Source organism: Boleophthalmus pectinirostris, unplaced genomic scaffold (assembly GCF_026225935.1).
Source record: "Boleophthalmus pectinirostris isolate CB_2022bp ecotype Guang Dong unplaced genomic scaffold, ASM2622593v1 HiC_scaffold_9, whole genome shotgun sequence".
In the NCBI taxonomy this organism is placed as follows: Eukaryota; Metazoa; Chordata; class Actinopteri; order Gobiiformes; family Gobiidae; genus Boleophthalmus; species Boleophthalmus pectinirostris.
This window is the reverse complement of record NW_026571541.1, coordinates 37,539,709-37,563,344: the sequence shown is the minus strand read 5'-3', so window position 1 is coordinate 37,563,344 and position 23,636 is coordinate 37,539,709. Positions and strand designations below refer to the sequence as shown.

Below are 23,636 nucleotides of genomic sequence, written 5' to 3'. Positions count from 1 at the left end.
ACCAGGACTAAACCAGGTCTAAACCAGGTCTAAACCAGGTCTAAACCAGGACTGAACCAGGACTGAACCAGGACTAAACCAGGACTAAACCAGGACTAAACCCGGATGTGTGTGTCTGTGTGTTTGCACAGGGAGTGAATATTAACACTGTGTTGGTTAAAGTGTAACTCTCTCTCTCTCTCTCTCTCTCTCTCTCTCTCTCTCTCTCTCTGCTCTCTCTCTCTCTCTCTCTCTCTCTCTCTCTCTCTCTCTCTCTCTCTCTCTCTCTCTCTCTCTCTCTCTCTCTGCTTCACTTTTCTTTTGGCTTTTGAGGTTGTTTTTTTTATCTCCAAAAGTCAAATCCACAGATATTTTTCCCTGATCATTTCACATGTGTCCATATAAAAAATAAAAAATAAAACACCTGCATAAAAACAGACGAGACACAGACGGAGCAGCATTATTACATTTTCAGTGCAGTTTGGTTTGAAACGTACAATCATTTTTGTTTTCTTTTACTTTTAAATTTGTTTCTGTTCGTTTCCAGTTTTAAATCAGCAGGTTTCAGTTCCACAGTCTGTCCGCTTCAGCAGAGAAAGAGACCGACCCAGAGTTTGTCACGTGCACTGAGACGACACAAACACGCATCACGAATCTCGGACTTCCGGTCATCGCGCAATCCATACTGGGAAGGATCCTCTGAAAAAGTGAGCATGTTTGTTTTCCCAGTGGGATGCGTCTATAGGCGAGTTTCAGCTGACGTCATTGTTATTAAAAGCCCGCGTTGCATGCTGGGAAATATTTCGATCGGAGGCAAGAAACACGGTAGCGTCAAACACAGTGCGTAACCTCGCGTATTTATCCCCGATAATGGTAAATTCCTGCTGCATTATCGGACGCACAAATAGAAGCACGGAAGAAGGAAAATGTCTTTTTCATATTCCGAGCGAATTAAACGGCTTTCAAACATCCGCAGAGCAAACGTAGAAGATCCTAACAAACCGTGGACTCCAACAAGTTCAACAACACATCGAGACTCTTGGAGGTTTTCATCTTTTCTGCTGTGAATGGCCCAGGAGTTTCCACCAAGTCATTGTGGATATCGCCCAAGTGAATATTTGTCCAGGTAGTTGGAGATTCTGACCAGAAATTTGGTTTGTTCCACCTTTTGTCGGGGTTGAAAAGGGTGATTTGTCGTCCGTCGATGTTTATGACCAATTTCTGGTCAAATGGTCTTGGGTCCTCTGCCGTTACAGTGGATAAATAACCGGGATCAATACCCTTTACGTGCTTTCTCTCCCCGTCCGTCATGTTGAATTAGTGTTTCTTGCCGCCGACCAAAATAATTCCCAGCATGCAACGCGCGCTTTTGTCAACAATGAAACTCGCCTATTGTCAAAGTCGATCTTTTCAAGTCTTTTGAACCATATCACTTTTGCTTCTGGTTCTGATATTGTCATATTTTAGTTTTGGGATTCGGACTTTCCCTACACACACAACTTTGAACATATTTGTTTACGTTTTACAGAAATTAAACTTAAAACCACATGACTCATTTGCATTCCTTATATTAATAGATAAATATTTGAATAAACATGTTGTAACGTAATCTACTGGCTTTTTAAAAACATCGCCAGGATTGAGAAACACGTTCAGTTAAATCTTTGGTAAAACATAGAACAGAGTTTTCATCTCACATAAAAATGAAAATCATCAATGATCGACTAAAACCTCGACTACGACAAGAACAGAAAACACAGAACCTGAGACTCCATTTACACTGAAACAAATCTGTGCATCACCGTATCACTGCATCAGAAGCACATTTATTTACATTTTACAGAAACAAAACTTAAAACCACATGACTCATTTGCATAAACTAAGTGTTGATAAAAACAGCTCTTTCCTCGTGCCCTGATGTGGTTCAGTTTGTGTCGGACTAAAGGACACAGTGACTCAGTGGAATATGAGTGTTCTTTCTGTGACAGAGGGGTGTTCTGCTGATGGTGAGTCTGTTCTGTGTTTCTGTCGTGTTGTTGGTTCATGTGAAACTTTTCAGAGATTATACGTCTGCAGGTCGAACACACAGACACACGTTTATATGAAGGGACAGATATTCTAGACCACAGGTGTCAAACATAAGGCCCGGGGGCCAGATCCAGCCCTCCAAGACCTTTAACCTGGCCCTTGGCTGATTTTCACCTTAAATATTTTGATTAAACTATTGGTAATTTTCTGTGGTGTTTATCACAGCAGCGTCTCCAGCGTCTCTGTACGTGGCCCCTCCCACCAGAGCAGCACAAATGAAGACTTGTCTCTTTCCAAACGCTCTTAAAGGACGATCGTTTTGACTGTTGACCGTGACACCCTCATCAGAAAAATGTCCAACATGAGAAAAGTGGAGCCGAGTGCAGGATTTTACAACAAAAATTTACTTATTCCTATTTGCAAACAAGTTCATGTTAAAACATTGTGTTGAAATTGCATTTTTCTTAAAGTTTCAGGTTGTTCATAATATTATAATATTTTGTAAAAGAAAGAGTTCATCAATTAAAAAAGATTAGAAGAAATATTTGAACTTATTGTTATTTTTGGGGTTTATATGCCATGAGTTTTCTGATCCGGCCCCTTTGGGATCAAAGTAGGTTGGATATGGCCCCCGGACCAAAATGAGTTCTGACACCCCTGTTCTAGACTCTTAGTGTTTTGGGGGTGAATTACTTCGTGGTGCACAGACCTACATCAGAGTATCAGTGTTTTCAGGCGTCCACACGGTCAAGGATCAGATGAATTCGTGGGAGCTGGAGGCACCAGATCGTTTCGTCTCTGGAGCCGTTTTCCATCGGATTAGTGAGAACGAACACTGCATCCACAACAAAAAACACTCCAATATGAACTCGTGTGAACGGGGCCTTGGGCAGTGTAGACAGAACTGATCGTTTACTTGTTGCCGCCGGCGCCAAAAAACAAAGTATTGTTTGTGCATACTCCAAATTAGACGTTCATTCAAGTTACGTTATTTCACGTTTAACATTGTACTGCAGCACGGTTGAGTAAACAAAAAAATAGGCTCATGAATTTTAAGACCTTTGTGAAAAAAATAAGACTTGGACAATATAATTTAAGAGTTTTTAAGGTCTTCATTTTGGAACATGAAATTTAAGACCTTTTTAAGACTTTTCTTACCTCGCGGCTGCTCTGGGTGTGTCCATCAGGTCTGAGTGGAAGTCCAGCTACTGAAGTTTGACACATTTGAAACATTTGTCCCAGCAGTTATACAAAACCACTGATATGTCCCACAAGAAATGTCCCAGGTGTCTCCATTTTTGACCAATCTGATCCCTGCCAACAGTAAAGAGAGACTGTCCCTGTGCGTCCTATGCATTTGACCCGTCCTCGTGTGTCCTCTGCGTCTGACCCGTCCTCCTGTGTCCTCCATGTTTGTCCCCATCCCCACGTGTCCTCTGCGTCTGAATCGTCCCTGTGTGTCCTCTGCATTTGGCCCGTCTTCATGTGTCCTCAACAGTAACATAAACAGAGACATAAACTGTCATTTTTAGGGGTAAAATCCCCCCAAAAAACAGCTTAAAAACGACACAAACACAAATAAAATGTGACTTTACTGACTTATTTTCCTTATTTTCGCCCTCGATTCACATTTTTATTCATTCCAACCACCACAAACCGAGGACGTCCCAGTTTTTTTAATTTTGAAAATCTGGTCACCCTATGCTTATGTGTGGCATTATGTCACCATGGCAACTGCTGAACATTCTGCCTTAGAGAGACATGTAGAACACCCCCAACATGATGTCACTGCAACTAACTGTAATATCAGTGTGTTACAAATCTGTAAAAGTCTGTATTTGATTTTTCATTTCATATTTATTCATTTTGTTTATTTATTTTTTTTATTGTTATTATTTAATGTATAATTTTTTATTTTTATTTATTTATTATTATTTTTTATGTATTTATTATTTTTTTTAAAGGTTTATTTTTACCTTTTTTTTATTTACTGGTATTCTTGCTCTTATTTGATTTGACTCGTTTTATTGTTTTAACGAGGACTAGTAGAGTGAAGTCGAGCTTTACTTTATATTTCTATTTTGTTATGTTTTATTTGTGTTTGTGCAGCACTTGGGAAACTGTTTTGTTTATGAAATGTGCTGTAGAAACAAAGTGGACTGGATTTGATTTAAAAGTTCAAGTTAAAACATTCACATGACTCCTTCAGTCACATTCATGCATACATTTTTCTTCTCTTGGACATTTTTGGGGAGATTTGATGAGTTTTCTCGGCGTCTCTAGCGGCGAGATGCAGTCACTTCACGGGAAACGACAGCGGTGCATTGTGGGAGATGTAGTAGCGGCACAGAGTCACGACATTATAATAAATGACACCTTTTAAACCTGTGAACTGTGAGAGCGAAGTAAACATCAGTCAAAAAGAACCTCGTGAATCTCGTGTTTGTGAACAAGCCGTATAACTACAAAACAAAGAAACGTATAATTCGATATATTGTGACAGCCCATGATATTATTGTGAGACTTTTGACGATACGATATCACGATATTTCAACGGTATTTGTCTTTGTGTGAACTCGTCCCTTAAATATCTGGATAATAACGTCGAGAAAAACACTTGAGTCCGTTTATATGTAAAAATAAAGCGTCCATTTGTCTCCACGGACAAATCCAGGACTAAACCCGGGTCTGGAGCGGGTCTGGAGCGGGTCTGGAGCGGGTCTGGAGCGGGTCTGGAGCGGGTCTAGAGCGGGTCGGAGCGGGTCCGGAGCGGGTCCGGAGCGGGTCTAGAGCAGGGCCAGACCGGGTCCGGGCCCCTCGTCCTCCTCGCTGTGGGAGCCGCAGGGGTTGTAGCGCCTCCGTGTGGCCTCCAGCAGCGTGTGGTCGGGCAGAGGAACAGTCTCGTACAGGAGCGTGTTCAGAGTTTCCTCGTAAATACGAGCTTCAGGAAACTCCACCTGAAACAAACACAAACAATACAACATTATTATTATTATTATTATTATGACTGCACGTAGGACTAAACCAGGACTAAACCAGGACTACTGAAACCAACTCAGGACTGAACCAACTACTTAAACCAGGACTTATAAACCAGACTAAACCAACTAAACCAGGACTAAACATTAAACCAGGACTGAGGACTAAACCAGACTAAACCAGGACTAAACCAGGACTACCAGGACTAAACAGGACTAAACCAGAACTGAACAAGGACTGAAACCAGGACTAAACCAGGACTGAACCAGGACTAAAGACTAAACCAGGACTAAACCAGGACTAAACCAGGAACTGAACAAGGACTGAAACCAGGACTGAAACAAGGACTGAACCAGGACTAAACCAGACTAAACCAGACTAAACCAGGACTAAACCAGGACTGAACAGGACTGAAACCAGGACTGAAACCAGGACTGAAACCAGGACTAAACCAGGACTAAGATAAGCCTAAAACCAGACTAAACCAGGACTAAACCAGGAACTAAACCAGGACTAAACCAGAACTAAACCAGGACTAAACCAGGACTAAACCAGACTAAACCAGGACTAAACCAGAACTAAACCAGGACTAAACCAGGACTAAACCAGGACTAAACCAGGACTGAACAAGGACTGAAACCAGGACTGAAACCAGGACTAAACCAGGACTGAACCAGGACTAAGATAAGGCCTAAACCAGAATTAAACCAGGACTAAACCAAGTCTAAACCTGGTCTGGACCTGGACTTGCCTTGGTGTGCTTCTTCTCGGTGGAGTAGACGATGGAGGTGCAGCAGACCTCGCCCAGTTTGCGTCCCTGTCCGTAGAAGGACCAGCAGCAGATCTCATCCCCGACCACGTTTCTGACGAACTGAACCCTGGAGCAGAAGCTCAGACACAGACGCTCGAACAGCTCGATGTTCTTCAGCAGGTTATCATCAGAGGAACTGAGGAGAACCAGAGGAACTGAGAACCAGAGGAACTGAGGAGAACCAGAGGAACTGAGAACCAGAGGAACTGAGGAGACAACCAGAGGAACTGAGAACCAGAGGAACTGAGAACCAGAGGAACTGAGAACCAGAGGAACTGAGAACCAGAGGAACTGAGAACAGAGGAACTGAGGAGAACTGAGAACCAGAGGAACTGAGGAGAACCAGAGGAACTGAGAACCAGAGGAACTGAGAACCAGAGGAACTGAGGAGACAAGAGGAACTGAGAACCAGAGGAACTGAGGAGACAACCAGAGGAACTGAGAACCAGAGGAACTGAGGAGACAACCAGAGGAACTGAGGAGAACAAGAGGAACTGAGAACCAGAGGAACTGAGAACCAGAGGAACTGAGGAGAACATTGAGGAGACAACAGAGGAACTGAGAACCAGAGGAACTGAGGAGAACCAGAGGAACTGAGGAAACTGAGAACAGAGGAACTGAGGAGAACAGAGAACTGAGAACCAGAGGAACTGAGGAGAGAAACCAGAGGAACTGAGGAGAACCAGAGGAACTGAGGAGAACCAGAGGAACTGAGGAGAACCAGAGGAACTGAGGAGACAACCAGAGGAACTGAGAAGAGAACCAGAGGAACTGAGGAGACAACCAGAGGAACTGAGGAGAACCAGAGGAACTGAGAAAGACCAGAGGAACTGAGGAAAGAACCAGAGGAACTGAGGAAAGAACCAGAGGAACTGAGGAAAGAACCAGAGGAACTGAGGAAAGAACCAGAGGAACTGAGGAAAGAACCAGAGGAACTGAGGAAAGAACCAGAGGAACTGAGGAGAGAACCAGGACTGAACCAGGACCAGGACTAAGACCAGGACTCAACCACGACTAGGACCAGGACTCAACCAGGACTAGACCAGGACTCAACCAGGACTAGGACCAGGACTCAACCAAGACTGGCCCTGGACCAGGACAAGGACTCAACCAGGTCCAGGACTGAACCAGGACCAGGATTGTACTGGGACTGAACCAGGACTAATCACAGACTAAACCAGGACTAAACCAGATCTAAACCAGGACTAAACCAGATCTAAACCAGGACTAAACCAGTCTTACCTTGTGTAGGAGTACTTGTTGTTGCTTCGGTTGTAAACCAACTTCACCACCGGCTGAAAAACACACAGACACACAAAAAAAGTGTCAGATGCCCTCCCCGTGTGTGTCAGATGCCAGATTTCAGTCTTTCTCAAACGTTATCGCTCCTGGACGAGTTTAAACTTGTTCACAATCTGTTTTTCTTCCAACAAACTGAGGAAGCATTTACCAGAATAATAATAATTTGCCAAGGAACAAATTCTTTTTATAGTGACAGAGAAGAGTTTCTGTTTCACGTGGATCGGACAAACTCATAAAAAAAAATTGTAAACGTTTCAGTAAAATCTTAAATCTCCGATATCAAACAAAAGTGACTCTTGTGAAGCTTTAAGTCGTGTTCTAATGTCGTTTCCAACGGAAGCCGAGAGGGGTCACAACAAACGCAAACGCCGCAACACATTAAAGAAAAAAGCCACAACACACCAAAAAAAGCCACAACGGAAATTATCGCGAGACTCTATTTTAATGCAAATGCCGCAACACATTAAAAAGCCGCAACACATTAAAAAGCCGCAACACATTAAAAAGCCACAACACATTAAAAAGCCGCAACACATTAAAAAGCCACAACACATTAAAAAGCCACAACACATTGAAAAGCCAAAACACATTGAAAAGCCACAACGGAAGTGACCACGGGACTCTATTTTCCGACGGACCGATCAAGTGGCAAGTGAAGAAGAAGAACTACACCGTGAAAAATAAAGGAACGGAGAAGAAAAGTAAAAGTAATTTATTATTTTATCATTATTCGTTTCACGTTGTAGTTCTTCTTCTTCACTTGCCGCTTGATCGGTCCGTCGGAAAATAGAGTCCCGCGGTCACTTCTGTTGTGGCTTTTTTGGTATGTTGTGGCTTTTTTGTTGGTTTGTTGTGGCTTTTTTGTTGTGTTGTGGCATTTTTGTTGTGTGTTGTGGCTTTTTTGTTGTGTTGTGGCTTTTTTGTTGTGTTGTGGTTTTTTTGGGTTTGTTATGGCTTTTTTTTTTTGGTTTGTTATGGCTTTTTTTTGTGGGTTGTTATGGCTTTTTTTGTTGTGTTGTGGCTTTTTTGTTGTGTTGTGGCATTTTTGTTGTGTTGTGGCTTTTTTTTGGTTTGTTATGGCTTTTTTTGGTGTGTTGTGGCTTTTTTGTTGTGTTGTGGCTTTTTTTGTTGTGTTGTGGCTTTTTTTGGTTTGTTGTGGCTTTTTGTTGTATTGTCGCATTTGTATTTGTCGTGGCATTTGCGTTTGTTGTGACACCTCTCGGCTTCCGTAGTTTCCTCGTCGAAAACAGACCTGGACTTGTGTTTTGTATCGTTCATGTTTGAATAAATCTTTATTATGAGTCTGTCTACATTTCCAAAGCTCAAAACGCTCTGTTCCACCTTGTGATGTCATGAAGTGGTAGTTTAAGTGAACAGCTCCTTTTACTTTGTCGTTCAGATTGTCGATTCCAGATCTGAGATTAAACGATCCAGATGATTCTAGTGAAGGTGTGTGGAGTTTAGAAACACAGTGGAGCACTTCCTTCCTGTATCACCACATGATGACATCACAAGGTGGAACAGCGTGTTTTCTGCAGTGTGTGTGTGAGTTTGTACCTTGGTGGACGACCTGATGATGAGGTCTTCTTCTTTCCTGGAGGTGACCACAGGAGTGACACACAGAGGAAGCTCCTGACTCGCCTTCTGCTCCAAACAAAACAAACAAAACACAAACATCAAAACAAAAACAAAACAAACAAAACACAAAACAAAACACAAACAAAACAAAACACAAACAAAACAAACAAAACACAAACAAACAAAACAAACAAACAAAACACAAAACACACAAACACAAACAAAAACAAACAAAACAAACAAAACAAACAAAACACAAACAAACAACAAAACACAAAACAAACAAAACACAAACACAAACAAAACAAACAAAACACAAACAAAACAAACAAAACAACAAACAAACAAAAACACAAAACAAACACAAACAAAACAAACAAAACAAAACAAAACAAACAAAACACAAAACAAAACAAAAAAACAAACAAAACACAAACAAAACAAACAAAACAAACAAAACACAAACAAAACAAAACAAACACAACAAAACAAACAAAACAAAACAAAAACAAAACAAAACAAAACAAAACAAACAAACAAAACAAACAAAACAAAACAAAACAAAACAAACAAAACACAAACAAAACAAACAAAACACAAACACACAAACACAAACAAAAACAAAACAAACAAACACAAACAAAACACAAACATCAAAACACAAACAAAACAAACAAAACACAAACAAAACACAAACAAACACAAACAAAACACAAACATAAACAAAACAAACAAAACAAAACAAACAAACAAAACAAACAAAACAAAAACAAACAAAAAACAAAACAAACAAACAAAAACAAACAAAACACAAAACAAAACACAAAACAAAACACAAACATCAAAAACAAACAAACAAACAAAACACAAACATCAAAACACAAACAAAACAAACAAAACACAAACACAAACAAAACACAAACAAAACAAACAAAACACAAACACAACAAAAAAAAACACAAACAAAACAAACAAAACACAAACATCAAAACACAAAACACAAACAAAACAAACAAAACACAAACATCAAAACACAAACAAACAAACAAACACAACACAAAACACAAACAACAAACAAAACAAACAAAACACAAACAAAACACAAAAACAAAACAAACAAAACAAACAAAACACAAACAAAACACAAACAAAACAAACAAAACACAAAACACAAACAAAACACAAAACAAACACAAACAAAACACAAACATCAAAACACAAACAAAACACAAACAAACATTAAGCAAACAGGAACAGCAAACTAAACCAGGACTAGACCAGAATTAAACCAGGATTAAACCAGGACTAGACCAAAATTAGACCAGGACTAAAGCAAGACTATACCGGAATTAAACCAGGATTAAACCAGGACTAAAGCAGGACTAAAGCAGGACTAAACCAAAATTAGACCAAAATTAAACCACGACTAGACCAAAATTAAACCAGGACTAGACCAAAATTAAACCAGGACTAAACCAAAATTAGACCAGGACTGAACCAGGACTGAACCAGGACTAGACCAGCGCAGTACTCACCTGTAGAGTACTCTGACAGTGCAGTACTAGTCCCTGTAGTCCGTAGTACCGGGCCTCGTTCAGGACCTCTTGGATCTGGACTCTGGACTTGGGCAGGACCAGGGACCCGTCTCTCAGGAAGTTCAGGATGGATCCAAAATGTTTCCCACTGCGATCGATCAGAACCCAACCTGGAAAGAGACCAGACCTGAACCAGGACTGAACCAGGACTGAACCAAGACTGAACCAAGACTGAACCAAGACTAGACCAGGACTGAACCAGGATTGAACCAAGACTGAACCAGGACTAGACCAGGACTGAACCAGGACTAACCAGGACTAGACCAGGACTGAACCAGGACTGAACCAGGACTGAACCAGGACTGAACCAGGACTAAACCAGGACTAGAACCAGGACTAGACCAGGACTAGACCAGGACTGAACCAGGACTGAACCAGGACTAAACCAGGACTAAACCAGACTACTGAACCAGGACTAAACAGGACTAAACCAGGACTAAACCAGGACTAAACCAGGACTGAACCAGGACTAAACCAGGACTAAACCAGGACTAAACCAGGACTGAACCAGGACTGAACCAGGACTAGACCAGGACTAGACCAGGACTAGACCAGGACTGAACCAGGACTGAACCAGGACTGAACCAGGACTGAACCAGGACTAAACCAGGACTAAACCAGGACTGAACCAGGACTGAACCAGGACTGAACCAGGACTGAACCAGGACTAGACCAGGATTAGACAAAGACTAAACCAGAACTAAGCCAGGACTAAACTAGGACTGAGCCAGACCTCAACCAGGACTCAACCAGGACTAAACCAGGACTAAACCAGGACTGAACCAAGACTAAACCAGGACTGAACCAAGACTAGACCAGGACTGGACTGAAGTTTCCAGATTAAATTAAATTAAATTCGTACCTTCTCTGTCGATCATGACTTCGGTCTTTCCTCTGAACATGTCTCTGAGGCGAGACTCTCGTCGCGTCAGGACTCGGAGCGGGCAGAGGAACAGAGCGCCCCCTACGTTCAGACGCACGTACTGCCCCCCCGCCGCGCCGCCGCCTCCTCCCGCCGCCGCGTGTCTGTGCGCGCTGCAGACGGCGCCGCTCGCAGGTCGCTCGGGGGGAGTGTGGAGGGAGAGCTCTGCGGCGCCGCCCTGTGGGGAAGGACGGGTACTGCAACAGGAGGCGGCGCTCTCCGGACACACTGCGACCTAGACAAGACATTAAAGTATTTATTCTTTCAAGTTTGTAATAAAAACACTAATATTTAAAGTCCACGGTGTAACTTTTCTGGTGGAGGCTCTGTCGTACGCTTTTCTCCAGGGAGATGTTATCGCTTTGTCTGGAATTTTCCACAGTATGGCATTAAACCAGGTTTTCTAGGAGTTTTTCCCAGAAGTTCATGTTCATACCAAAGTGAATCTTGGTAAAATTATTTTGAAGTATAATCAAAGTAAAAACTAGATCCTCATTTGTCACAGGTATCGATGCTCAAACTTCCCACTCACAGAACAGAAGTGAACCTTTCATGAACAGTTTTAGAACGATCTAGAACAAAACAAGTATAAGAGCACATAGACTAGTACACACCCAAGGACCTGGTTCAGTCCTGGTTTAGACCTGGTTCAGTCTTGGATCAGTTCTGGTTTAGGCCTGATTTAGTCCTAGTTTAGTCCTGGTTTAGTTCTGATTTAGTCCTGGTTTAGTCCTGGTTTAGTCCTGGTTTAGTCCAGTTTAGTTATCAGTTAGATTTAGACCTGGGTTAGTCCTTTTATTAAGTCTGGTTCTGGTTTAGGCCTGATTTAGTCCTGGGTTAGTCCTGGTTAGTCCTGGTTTCCTAGTTTTAGTCCTGGTTTAAGTCCTAGTAGTCTAGTTACCTAACTGGTTAAGTTTAGTAGTTAGTTTAGCTTTAGTCCTTTAGTCCTAAGTGTTTAACTTTAGTCCTTTAGTAGTTTAGTCCTGGTTAGTCCTGGTTTAGTCCTGGTTTAGTTTAGTCCTGGTTCAGTCCTGTTAGTTTCAGTCCTTTAAGTCCTGGTTAAGTCCTGGTTCCTGGTTCAGTCCTGGTTTAGTCCTGGTTTAGTCCTGGTTAGTCCTGTTTAGTCCTGGTTCAGTCCTGGTTTAGTCCTGGTTCAGTCCTGGTTAGTCCTAAGTCCTAGTTTAGTCCTGGAGTCTGGTTAGTCCTGGTTCAGTCCTGGTTTCAGTCCTGGTTCAGTCCTTAGTCCTAGTTTAGTCCTGGTTCAGTCCCTGGTTCAGTCCTGGTTCAGTCCTGGTTTAGTCCTGGTTTAGTCCTGGTTCAGTCCTGGTTTAGTCCTGGTTTAGTCCTGGTTTAGTCCTGGTTCAGTCCTTTAGTCCTAGTTTAGTCCTGGTTTAGTCCTGGTTCAGTCCTGGTTCAGTCCTGGTTAGTCCTGGTTTAGTCCTTTTAGTCCAGTCCTAGTTTATCCTGGTCAGTCCTGGTTCAGTCCTGTTTCTGGTTTAGTCCTGGTTAAGTCCTGTTTAGTCCTGGTTCCTGTTCAGTCCTGGTTCACTGGTTTAGTCTGGTAAGTCCTGGTTTAGTCCTGGTTTAGTCCTGGTTTCAGTCCTGGTTCAGTCCTGAGTCCTTCAGTCCTGGTTCAGTCCTTTTAGTCCTGGTTTAGTTTAGTCAGTCCTGTCCTTTAGTCCTGGTTTAGTCCTGTTCAGTTTTAGTCCTGGTTCAGTCCTGGTTTAGTCTTTTAGTCAGTCCTGGTTCAGTCCTGGTTCAGTCCTGGTTTAGTCCTGGTTAGTCCTAAGTCCTGGTTCAGTCCAGTCCTGGTTCAGTCTAGAGTCCAGTAGTCCTGGTTTAGTCCTGTTTATCCTGGTTCAGCCTGTTCAGTCCTGGTTCAGTCCTGGTTTAGTCCTGGTTTAGTCCTGTTTAGTCCTGTTTTAGTCCTGTTTAGTCCTGGTTGTCCTAGTTTAGTCCTGGTTTAGTCCTGGTTTAGTCCTGGTTTAGTCCTGTTTAGTCCTGGTTTAGTCCTAGTGGTTAGTCCTAGTTTAGTCCTGGTTCAGTCCTGGTTTAGTCTGGTTTAGTCCTGGTTCTAGTCCTTAGTTTAGTCCTAGTTTAGTCCTGTTTAGTCCTTTAGTTTAGTCCTGGTTCAGTCCTGGTTTCCTGTTTAGTCCTGGTTCAGTTTAGTCCTGGTTTCAGTCCTAGTTTAGTCCTTTAGTCCTAGGTTTAGTCCTGGTTAGTCCTAGTAGTTAGTCCTGGGTCTTTAGTCCTGGTTAGTCCTGGTTAGTCCTGGTTTAGTCCTGGTTTAGTCCTGGTTTAGTCCTGGTTAGTCCTGGTTTCAGTCCTGGTTCAGTCCTGGTTTAGTCCTGGTTAGTCCTGGTTTAGTCCTTTAGTCCTGGTTAGTCCTGGTTTAGTCCTGGTTAGTCCTGGTTTAGTCCTGGTTTAGTCCTGGTTATGGTTCAGTCCTGGTTCAGTCCTGGTTTAGTCCTGGTTTAGTCCTGGTTTAGTCCTGGTTTAGTCCTGGTTTAGTCCTGGTTTAGTCCTAGTTTAGTCCTGGTTAGTCCTGTTCAGTTTAGTCCTGGTTTAGTCCTGGTTTAGTCCTGGTCCTAGTTTAGTCCTGGTTTAGTCCTGTTTAGTCCTGTTAGTCCTGGTTCAGTCCTGGTTCAGTCCTCAGTCCTGTTAGTCCTGGTTAGTCCTGGTTCCTAGTTTAGTCCTGGTTTAGTCCTCAGTCCGTTTAGTCCTGTTAGTCCTGGTTCAGTCCTGGTTTTAGTCCTGGTTTAGTCCTGGTTTAGTCCTAGTTTAGTCCTGGTTCAGTCCTAGTTTAGTCCTGGTTTAGTCCTGGTTTAGTCCTGGTTTAGTCCTGTTTAGTCCTGGTTCAGTCCTGGTTTAGTCCTGTTTAGTCCTGGTTTAGTCCTGGTTCAGTCCTGGTTCAGTCCTGGTTAGTCCTGGTTCCTGGTTTATTTAGTCCTGGTTAGTCCTAGTTTATTCCTGGTTTAGTCCTAGTTTAGTCCTGGTTAGTCCTGGTTTAGTCCTGGTTTAGTCCTGGTTTAGTCCTGGTTTAGTCCTGGTTTAGTCCTGGACCACTGAGGGATCACACAGATATAAAGACACGTGTGAATAGAAAAGAAAGTTCGACCATTAAATGTGGAAAATCAAAATATATTGTCTAAAGAAAGAGAGTTTTTATTTTCTTCATGGGATCAGAATCAGTATCGAGTCTATTTCTTATATTATTATCGAAATCGAGGTTGAAATTTCAGTATCGACGCTTGTTTGAACACAATCGGAAAAACTGCAAATCTATTTTTTTGGGAAAATTGTACCAGCTCAAAATGATTTTCACTGGGCCAAATGCTCTTCACAAAAATCAGCTTTCGTTTTTAATTTCTTGGACATAAACATTTGTTAATTGGAGGTAAACCGTCTCCCACAGATCACCGCGAGCTCGTGGACAGGGGCGCACCTGCCGCTCCGGAGGGGGGGGCTGCCCGGCGCTCTCCTCCCGGGGACGGTGGCTCTCGTTGGGGCAGCTGTGGCCGGACATGTCCCTCTGGAGGTAGATGACCACCCGGCACACGGAGCGCAGACGCCCCGCCGTGATGACAGGAGCAGGGGCAGGGGCAGGAGCAGGAGCAGGAGCTAGGGGGCGCTGTGGAGACGGGGCATCAGACTGGGATCAAGACGAACTGAAGGAGAAACAAATAATAAACTGAACATTTGGTATTTTTTGGTATTTCTCTGTAAAAAGTCACATTAAAAGTTTTTTTAAGGAAAGTGAAATACAGCGTCAGTCCTTTTTCAAATGTTGTGCATGAGTGACACCACCTTCCTCCTCCACAGCCTCAGTAGAAACATCTCCTCCCGCCTCTTTACTCCAGAAATCAGGCTTGTTTACAGCCAGTGCACGTTCAGAATTACTGTTGAAGTGACCCCGTCTAGAAATAATTTAGCGACCGACGCGTCAGTTTTTAGACCCTTTGTCTCTCTGGAAGGAATCTCCAAGAATCACCTCAGTTTGTCTTCGCTCCTTTTCCCCTTCTCTTCTTCTTTCAGCGACCACAAAAACGGACTTTCTTTTGCGGCGAACTGGTCGTGGATTCTCGTCCGCCGTCGCAACAAACTTTGTGCGAATTGCGAGGAAGCGACAGTTTGAAAAAGCCTCTAAGAACCGCTGCATAAACCACATAATCCCGACGAGTCAGTTACACTAGAAACGTAGGGAGTCTGATTGACAACCTAACAGCCAATACATAATGAGGCAGCCTCGTTTTCTATTGGCTGATGTTTATCTGGCCTCAACACGTCCACAGTTGATGGGTTTTCATTCTTTTTTTTTTTTGGTCATCATAATTACAAGGCTGCTGCGTCTCTGTAATGGTATTTTAAACTTTCAATGACAATTTGAAACTGAAAAAAAATCCTCCATACAACCTTTAAACTCACAAATTTTTATTTATTTTTTTACTGGTTAACTCCTCGCCTGAACTGAAACCACAAACGTAAGGCAGGGTGGTCAAAAGTATCGAAAATCGGACACAAATCGATACTAAAACTAAAAGTATCGAAACGAGATCCTCATTTGTCACAGGGATCGATACTAAAACGTCCCATTAACAAAACAGAAATGAAGCTTTTCCTGAACGTCTTCAGAACGAAAGAATATAAAACAAGTATAAGAGGTTTAGACCTGGTTTAGTCCTGGTTCAGTCCTGGTTTAGTCCTGGTTTAGCCCTGGTTTAGCCCTGGTTTAGCCCTGGTTTAGACCTGGTTTAGACCTGGTTTAGACCTGGTTTAGTCCTGGTTTAGCCCTGGTTTAGACCTGGTTTAGTCCTGGTTCAGTCCTGGTTTAGTCCTGGTTTAGTCCTGGTTCAGTCCTGGTTTAGACCTGGTTTAGTCCTGGTTTAGCCCTGGTTTAGTCCTGGTTTAGCCCTGGTTTAGTCCTGGTTTAGTCCTGGTTTAGTCCTGGTTTAGTCACGATTCCTAACTTTTCACAGGTATCGATACTAAAACTTCCTGTTTTAAACTCACGATTCATCATGTTTTTCCTGTGTAAATATTAGTTTTTTCCTGAGCGCCCCCTGCTGGTGGAGTCTCGTGAGTCACATTCACAGGCTGAAACTCGTGTCTCTTTTCTCCGATTCCTCTCCTCCATCCTCCATGTTTATTTTGTTTATTTGTCAGGGGCCGTGTACAAAAGCAGAAATCAAAAAAACTTTGCACAAAAGAAGTTTTGTACAAAACTGTGGCTCTCGGAGTTTAATTTCATCTGCAGAATCCTGAAACATGAGACGAGTTTTAATCTGGTTTAATTAGAAACAACGATTAATGATCTGAGAGCATCAACTCTACTGGACTAAACCAGGACTAAACCAGGACTAAACCAGGACTAAACCAGGTCTAAACCAGGACTAAACCAGGACTAAACCAGGACTAAACCAGGTCTAAACCAGGTCTAAACCAGGACTAAAACGGGTCTAAACCAGGTCTAAACCAGGTCTAAACCAGGACTAAACCAGGACTAAACCAGGTCTAAACCAGGACTAAACCAGGGTCTAAACCAGGTCTAAACCAGGACTAAACCAGGTCTAAACCAGGACTAAACCAGGTCTAAACCAGGGTCTAAACCAGGAACCAGGACTAAACCAGGGTCTAAACCAGGTCTAAACCAGGACTAAACCAGGTCTAAACCAGGACTAAACCAGGTCTAAACCAGGACTAAACCAGGTCTAAACCAGGACTAAACCAGGACTAAACCAGGACTGACTAAACCAGGTCTAAACCAGGACTAAACCAGGTCTAAACCAGGACTAAACCAGGACTAAACCAGGACTAAACCAGGACTAAACCAGGTCTAAACCAGGTCTAAACAAGGACTGAACCAGGACTACACCAGGTCTACACCAGGTCTACACCAGGACTAAACCAGAACTAAAACAGGACTAAAACAGGACTAAAACGGGACTAAAACGGGACTGAACCAGGACTGAACCAGGACTAAACCAGGACTAAACCAGGACTGAACTGGGACTAAAACATGTTTAAATCTGATACTCATCCAGGTCTGCATTAGTACTAAAATGGGACTAAACCGAGTCTAAACTGAACTAACACCTGGGACTAGAACCAGGTTAAAATCTGGGACTAAACTAGGACTAAACCAGGTCTAAACCAGGTCTAAACCAGGACTAAAGTTAGCCGCCGCATTGAGCCCAAACTTTAGCCAACATGTTTCACTTTTTATTATGAAAATATAATCGTTTTAAACCACTTTTACTTTCCTGTTTTCTCCTTGTAACACACGCGGAGCTGTCATGTCTTTATTTTAATCATAAAATGTCAAAATAAAAGTGTTTTTATGTTTGTTTTGGTTCGTTAGCTTTGGGAAGTTTCGGCGCAGATTCGCACTTTTTTCACTCACCTTTCTGTGTCGGCGGTCATTTCCGCTTTTCCACGAGTCCAAGTTAACCCCAAAGTGAATCTTGGTGAAAATATCTGAAGTAAAATCAAAGTGAAAATAAAAGTTTAAATCGTAAAACTTTCCCAAAATCAGTGAAATGTCGCTGCGCTCCGGAGGAAGTTTGGCACAAGCGTCACTAATGCGCTACGGCCCCCTGCAGGACGGGACGCGCAATTACAGCCTCAGCACTGGAAATAAAACAGAAATTATAACAAAAATCTGACTTTATTTTAACTTCTGCTCTCGGTTTTATGTGTTCATACAAATCAGTCTGTTTTTGCACAATTTTAATAAGATTATATATTTTTTTTAATGTTCTGCTAAACATTTACTAAAACAGGACTAAACAAGGTCTAAAAAAGGTCTAAACCAAGTCTAAACAAGGACTAAACCAGGACTAAACCAGGACTAAACAAGGACTAAACCAGGACTAAACCAGGACTAAACCAGGACTAAACCAACTAAACAAGGACTAAACCAAGTCTAAACAAGGACTAAAGCAGAACTAAACCAGGCCTAAACAAGGTCTAAACCAGGACTAAACAAGGACTAAACCAGGACTAAACCAGGACTAAACCAGGACTAAACAAGGACTAAACCTAAACAAGGACTAAACCAAGTCTAAACAAGGACTAAAGCAGAACTAAACCAGGACTAAACAAGGTCTAAACCAAGTCTAAACAAGGACTAAACCAGGACTAAACAAGGACTAAACCAGGACTAAACAAGGACTAAACCAGGACTAAACAAGGACTAAACCAAGTCTAAACAAGGACTAAACAAGGACTAAACCAGGACTAAACAAGGACTAAACCAAGTCTAAACAAGGACTAAAGCAGAACTAAACCAGGCCTAAACAAGGTCTAAACAAGGACTAAACAAGGACTAAAACAGAACTAAACCAGGACTAAACAAGGTCTAAACAAGGACTAAAACAGGACTAAACCAGGACTACACCAGGACTACACCAGGACTACACCAGGACTAAACCAGGACTACACCAGGACTAAACCAGAACTAAAACAGGACTAAAACGGGACTAAAACAGGACTAAATCAGGACTAAACCAGGACTACAACAGTACAAAACTGGTACTAAACCAGGTCTAAACTATTATTAAACCTGGACAGAGACCAGGTCAGAAACTAATGAACTGATCCAGGATTAAACCAGGACTAAACAAGGACTAACCAAGGTCTAAACCAGGACTAAACAAGGACTAAAGCAAGTCTAAACCAGGACTAAACAAGGACTAAAACAGAACTAAACCAAGTCTAAACAAAGACTAAAACAGAACTAAACCAGCTCTAAACAAGGACTAAACCAGGACTAAACCAGTTTGGCACAAGCGTCACTGATGCGCTACGGCCCCCTGCAGGACGGGACGCGCAATTACAGCCTCAGCACTGGAAATAAAACATAAATTATAACAAAAATCTGACTTTATTTTAACTTCTGCTCTCGGTTTTATGAGTTTTTACAGATCAGTCAAATTTTTCACTGTCTCAACATGAATTTTGTTTTTTCATTAAAATACAGTGGATTTTTGGACCTTCAAGGCTCATTGTGTAACTTTTCTAGTGGAGGATCTGTTAAATATGGGGGGTTGTTTTGTCTCATGTCTCCGTGTGAAAATCAGCTGTTTGTGGATCTGTCTGCATTTGTGGATTTCTCAAAACTACATGTCAAACTCAGGCCCGGGGACCAAATTTGGCCCACGATATAATTATATTTGTCCCACGAGATCAAATCAAATCTGTATTCGAGCTGCACAGATCGACTATAGAGACACGATTTATTTAAAATGTTGTTATTATTTTATTTTCTCTTTGTTCTGGATTCAATGTTTAAGCAAAAAATATTATTAAACATTTATTTTAACAAGTGTCAAGTCCCAGCGCCTCTGCTCCAGGTCTTCATCTCCACTCCTGAGCTCCTCTCTCCTCTTCCTCGTCTTCTCCTCTTCCTCGTCTTCTCCTCTTGCTCGTCTTCTCCTCTTCCTCGTCTTCTCCTCTTCCTCGTCTTCTCCTCTTCCTCGTCTTCTCCTCTTCCTCGTCTTCTCCTCTTCCTCGTCTTCTCCTCTTGCTCGTCTTCTCCTCTTCCTCGTCTTCTCCTCTTCCTCGTCTTCTCCTCTTGCTCGTCTTCTCCTCTTCCTCGTCTTCTCCTCTTCCTCGTCTTCTCCTCTTGCTCGTCTTCTCCTCTTGCTCGTCTTCTCCTCTTCCTCGTCTTCTCCTCTTCCTCGTCTTCTCCTGTTCCTCGTCTTCTCCTCTTCCTCGTCTTCTCCTCTTCCTCGTCTTCTCCTCTTCCTCGTCTTCTCCTCTTCCTTGTCTTCTCCTCCTCTTCTCTTTTCTGAGTTGATGAGGTTGTTGTTCTTCGTGTGTCCAGTAGGGGCAGTAGAAAACACAGGTGAATCATTTGATTCTTCCCAGATGAACAGACACAAACCAAACCAAAGAATGTGAAGGAAACACAGAGACACCGGTGAGGAAATTTACCTGTAAAATTAGTTTTAAGTTCAGTTAAAACAGTAAAATGGTGGTAAAATCCATATAGAAGTAATCTCTTTAATTTAGATGTAAAATGATTATTCTGTTTAATTTAAGTATAATGAGAAGCTGAGGTTAAATTTAAATACAATTGGCTGATTTATTTTATGAAAGTAGATTAATAAATAAATTCAATTTAAGTCTGAAAATGTTAAATAAAGCTAAATTGAATAATTAAATCATTTGATAATTGGCATTTGATCATTTAAATATAAAGTAAAAAATCCAATTAAAAGTAAATGGTGTAAAATCTACTAAGTTAAAGTAGCACTAATTTGGAAAATATATATTTAGCATTTAAAAAACAATTTATTACTTTATTAAAAAAAATCTTTATATGAAATAAATGTAATATTTTATTATTAGTCATTTAAAATTTTATAAAATATGTTTATATTTAAGATTAAAAATGAATTGGTAAAATGATACATTGGCTAAAATTTTAGTTATTTAATGTGAAAAATGTATATTAATAAATATGATTATATATAAAAATAAATATATTTTAAGTATATAAATTCAAATTCTTATTATATAACTGATAAAATTGTAAAATGTAAATTTAATTTAATTATTACACATATTTGTTTACTTTAAAGGTTTTCGACCTGCTACTGCTACTAAAGGAACTGAACAATTTCAATAAAAATCTTTAAGTTGAGTCGAGTCTTGTGTCTGTTTTCCTGGTTTTTCAGGTTGGACCTGTACTTGTTGTGTCCTTGGGCAAGACACTTCAGCCACATCAGTAAACATCTAAATCTTACATCCAGTTCCTTAAAGTGTTTGAACATGTGAGTGAAAATAAGGACACAGACACAGTTTTTATAAAAGCGTTGGTTTATCACGGTCCAAACTCCACGTGACTCGTACCATGACACAGCACGAAACAAAGGCATGAAAAAAAACTAAACAGAAAAGAAACTGAAAACGCCGTCGCTCGTTCATAAATACACTTCCACATTAAGAGTTCGTGTCCGTCCAAAAAAAAAAACAAAAAAAAACGCCACCATGGAAACATGACACTGTGGGACATTCAGAGTTCAGCCTCGTGATTGGTCGAGTCGGGTCATGTGATGCAGTGACGAACAGGAGGAGGAGGAGGAGGTCATGTGATCGCGTCCAGACGTCCTGCGGAGAGAAGGAACAGGGACAGATTTAATTTAATATTTTTATCATGGAGAGCGTTCACGTTCAGATCCCTGCGCTCATATTTACACCTCATGTCGTCAGTATTCTCTGGAGTTGTGACGCTAACAGGAAGCACTGCTCTGTCTGAAGATCTGTCACTCAAATTAGACTTAATCTGAGTTTTATTTTAACACAAACTGACCACAAAGACCCGACTTGGTGGAGCGACAAAAGCTGAGCTGATCTGAGCTGTTAAACAAGTCTCCCTCCCGCACGGACTAAACCAGGACTAAACCAGGACCAAACCAGGACCAAACCAGGTCTAAACCAGGACTAAACCAGGACTAAACCAGGACTAAACCAGGACTAAACCAGGACTAAACCAGGACTAAACCAGGACCAAACCAGGACCAAACCAGGACCAAACCAGGACCAAACCAGGACTAAACCAGGACCAAACCAGGTCTAAACCAGGTCTAAACCAGGACTAAACCAGGTGTAAACCAGGTGTAAACCAGGTCTAAACCAGGACTAAACCAGGTCTAAACCAGGTCTAAACCAGGTCTAAACCAGGTCTAAACCAGGACTAAACCAGGACTAAACCAGGTCTAAACCAGGTCTAAACCAGGTCTAAACCAGGACTAAACCAGGTGTAAACCAGGTGTAAACCAGGTCTAAACCAGGACTAAACCAGGTCTAAACCAGGTCTAAACCAGGTCTAAACCAGGTCTAAACCAGGACTAAACCAGGACTAAACCAGGTCTAAACCAGGTCTAAACCAGGTGTAAACCAGGTCTAAACCAGGACTAAACCAGGACTAAACCAGGTCTAAACCAGGTCTAAACCAGGTCTAAACCAGGACTAAACCAGGACTAAACAAGGACCAAACCAGGTCTAAACCAGGTCTAAACCAGAACTAAACCAGGACTAAACCAGGTCTAAACCAGGTCTAAACCAGGACTAAACCAGGTCTAAACCAGGGACCAAACCAGGACTAAACCAGGACTGAGGATCTAAGTGAAAATAACGACACAGAGTTTTTATAAAAGATAATTAAACATTTTCATTTTCCCGTGGTCAGTGCGAGCGTTCAGTGATCAGTTTCTGTTTTGGAGTTTGATTTTTGACAAAAAGGTGAGACTTTATTAGACGAAAAAACAACAGTTTTCTTCATTATTTGTCTCCAAAACCAACATTTTCAGTTTTCGATTTTGTGTTTAAATGAAAAATGGAAAAAACGGATAACGGCCGTTTACGTGACTTCAGTGACTGAGATGAAGGACTTTTGCACCGCATATGGACGGGACCAGACCAGGACCAGACCAGGACCAGATCAGGACCAGACCAGAACCAGACCAGGACCAGAACAGGACCAGACCAGGACCAGGCCGGGACCAAGACCAGGCCGGGACCAAGACCAGGCCGGGACCAAGACCAGGCCGGGACCAAGACCAGGCCGGGACCAGACCAAGACCGAGACCAGAACCGAGACCGGGACCAGACTGGGACTGAGACCAAGACTGAGACCAAGACCAGACTGGGACTAGACCGGAGGCTCAGAGCCCACGGCAGGGCCAGGGCTCAAAGCTGAGGCTTGAACCCCGAGGAGGCTCGGAGTCAAAGCTCGGAGTCTGATCTGGTCCCAGTCTGGTCCTGGTCTGGTCCTGGTCTGGTCCCGGTCTGGATCAGTCCTGGTTCAGTCCTGGTTCAGTCCGGCATCACAGTCACTGAAGTCACGTAAACGGGAAACGGTCGTTATCCGTTTTTTCCATTTTTCATTTAAAATCGAAAACTAAAAAAACAAATCATTATCTGTTTTTTCATTTTGGTTTTGGAGCCAAATAATGAAGGAAACTGTTGTTTTTCTTATTTTTGGTTTTATATTGAAAAACAAATGAACGAATGACACATGGATTCAGATTAAAGTCTAATTTCGTCTCTGGTTGGAGCTTTTACATTTGAGGCAGACGCGTCTGACGTGCATCATAAACACCCTGGACCAACGAGGGAGAAAAACCCTGCAGGTGTGTCCAGGGAGCGAGCGCTCGGTCAGGGTCTTGTTTTCTCAGTCTCTCAGTGAGCGATGGCAGAGCAGGAGACAGAGTGAGACAAAACCTGCTCACTTACTCCCAAAATGTTTTCAGTCCGAGCGTCTCCAGACTTTTATCAGAGGAAACACTCCAGATGCCCTTTCAAAATACGTTCTGTAAAACCGCTACAGTCGTGTAAACACGAGCATCAAACAGAAACTTTACAAGAACGACTTCTGAAGTAAAAGGAGCGAGGAGCAACGACCAAAGAGAAACAGAGACGAGCTTCATTAATGCA

The 23,636-nt window shown here is 42.1% G+C and overlaps 2 protein-coding genes across 4 annotated transcripts in view; both read right to left on the bottom strand.

Annotated features, from left to right (window-relative positions):
- Positions 1-1,783: 1,783 nt before the first annotated feature.
- Positions 1,784-17,805, bottom strand: tnfaip1 (tumor necrosis factor, alpha-induced protein 1 (endothelial)). Of its 2 annotated transcripts, XM_055147936.1 has the most exons (9): positions 17,596-17,805; positions 14,641-14,863; positions 11,136-11,430; positions 10,214-10,383; positions 8,658-8,744; positions 7,041-7,093; positions 5,739-5,934; positions 4,804-4,965; positions 1,784-4,760 (listed from the first exon to the last, which is right to left on the bottom strand). In XM_055147936.1, the coding sequence occupies exons 2-9, from the start codon at positions 14,719-14,721 to the stop codon at positions 4,752-4,754; spliced, it is 1,053 nt and encodes a 350-aa protein (XP_055003911.1). In that variant the 5' UTR covers positions 14,722-14,863; positions 17,596-17,805; the 3' UTR covers positions 1,784-4,751. The 2 variants fall into 2 exon arrangements, with proteins under 2 accessions (XP_055003911.1, XP_055003910.1); XM_055147935.1 differs by having other exon boundaries at positions 1,784-4,965.
- A 2,977-nt stretch (positions 17,806-20,782) lies between these two features.
- The window catches only part of tpst1 (tyrosylprotein sulfotransferase 1), a 49,861-nt gene continuing 47,007 nt past the window's right edge, over positions 20,783-23,636 (bottom strand). The window contains exon 4 of one of the 2 annotated variants that reach the window (XM_055147698.1): positions 20,783-21,308. The gene's annotated coding sequence lies outside the window, so the exon portion shown is untranslated. The remainder of the gene's footprint in view (positions 21,309-23,636) is intronic. The other variant, XM_020933664.2, reaches the window with a different exon arrangement.

Excerpts from the sequence above, each read along its gene's own strand:
- tnfaip1 (XM_055147935.1), bottom strand. The coding sequence starts at position 14,721 with ATGTCCGGCCACAGCTGCCCCAACGAGAGCCACCGTCCCCGGGAGGAG. Across the intron at positions 8,745-10,213 it reads ACTGTCAGAGTACTCTACAG|AAGGCGAGTCAGGAGCTTCC; the intron begins GTGAGTACTGCG and ends TGTTTGGAGCAG. Across the intron at positions 5,935-7,040 it reads AACAAGTACTCCTACACAAG|TTCCTCTGATGATAACCTGC; the intron begins GTAAGACTGGTT and ends GGTTCTCCTCAG.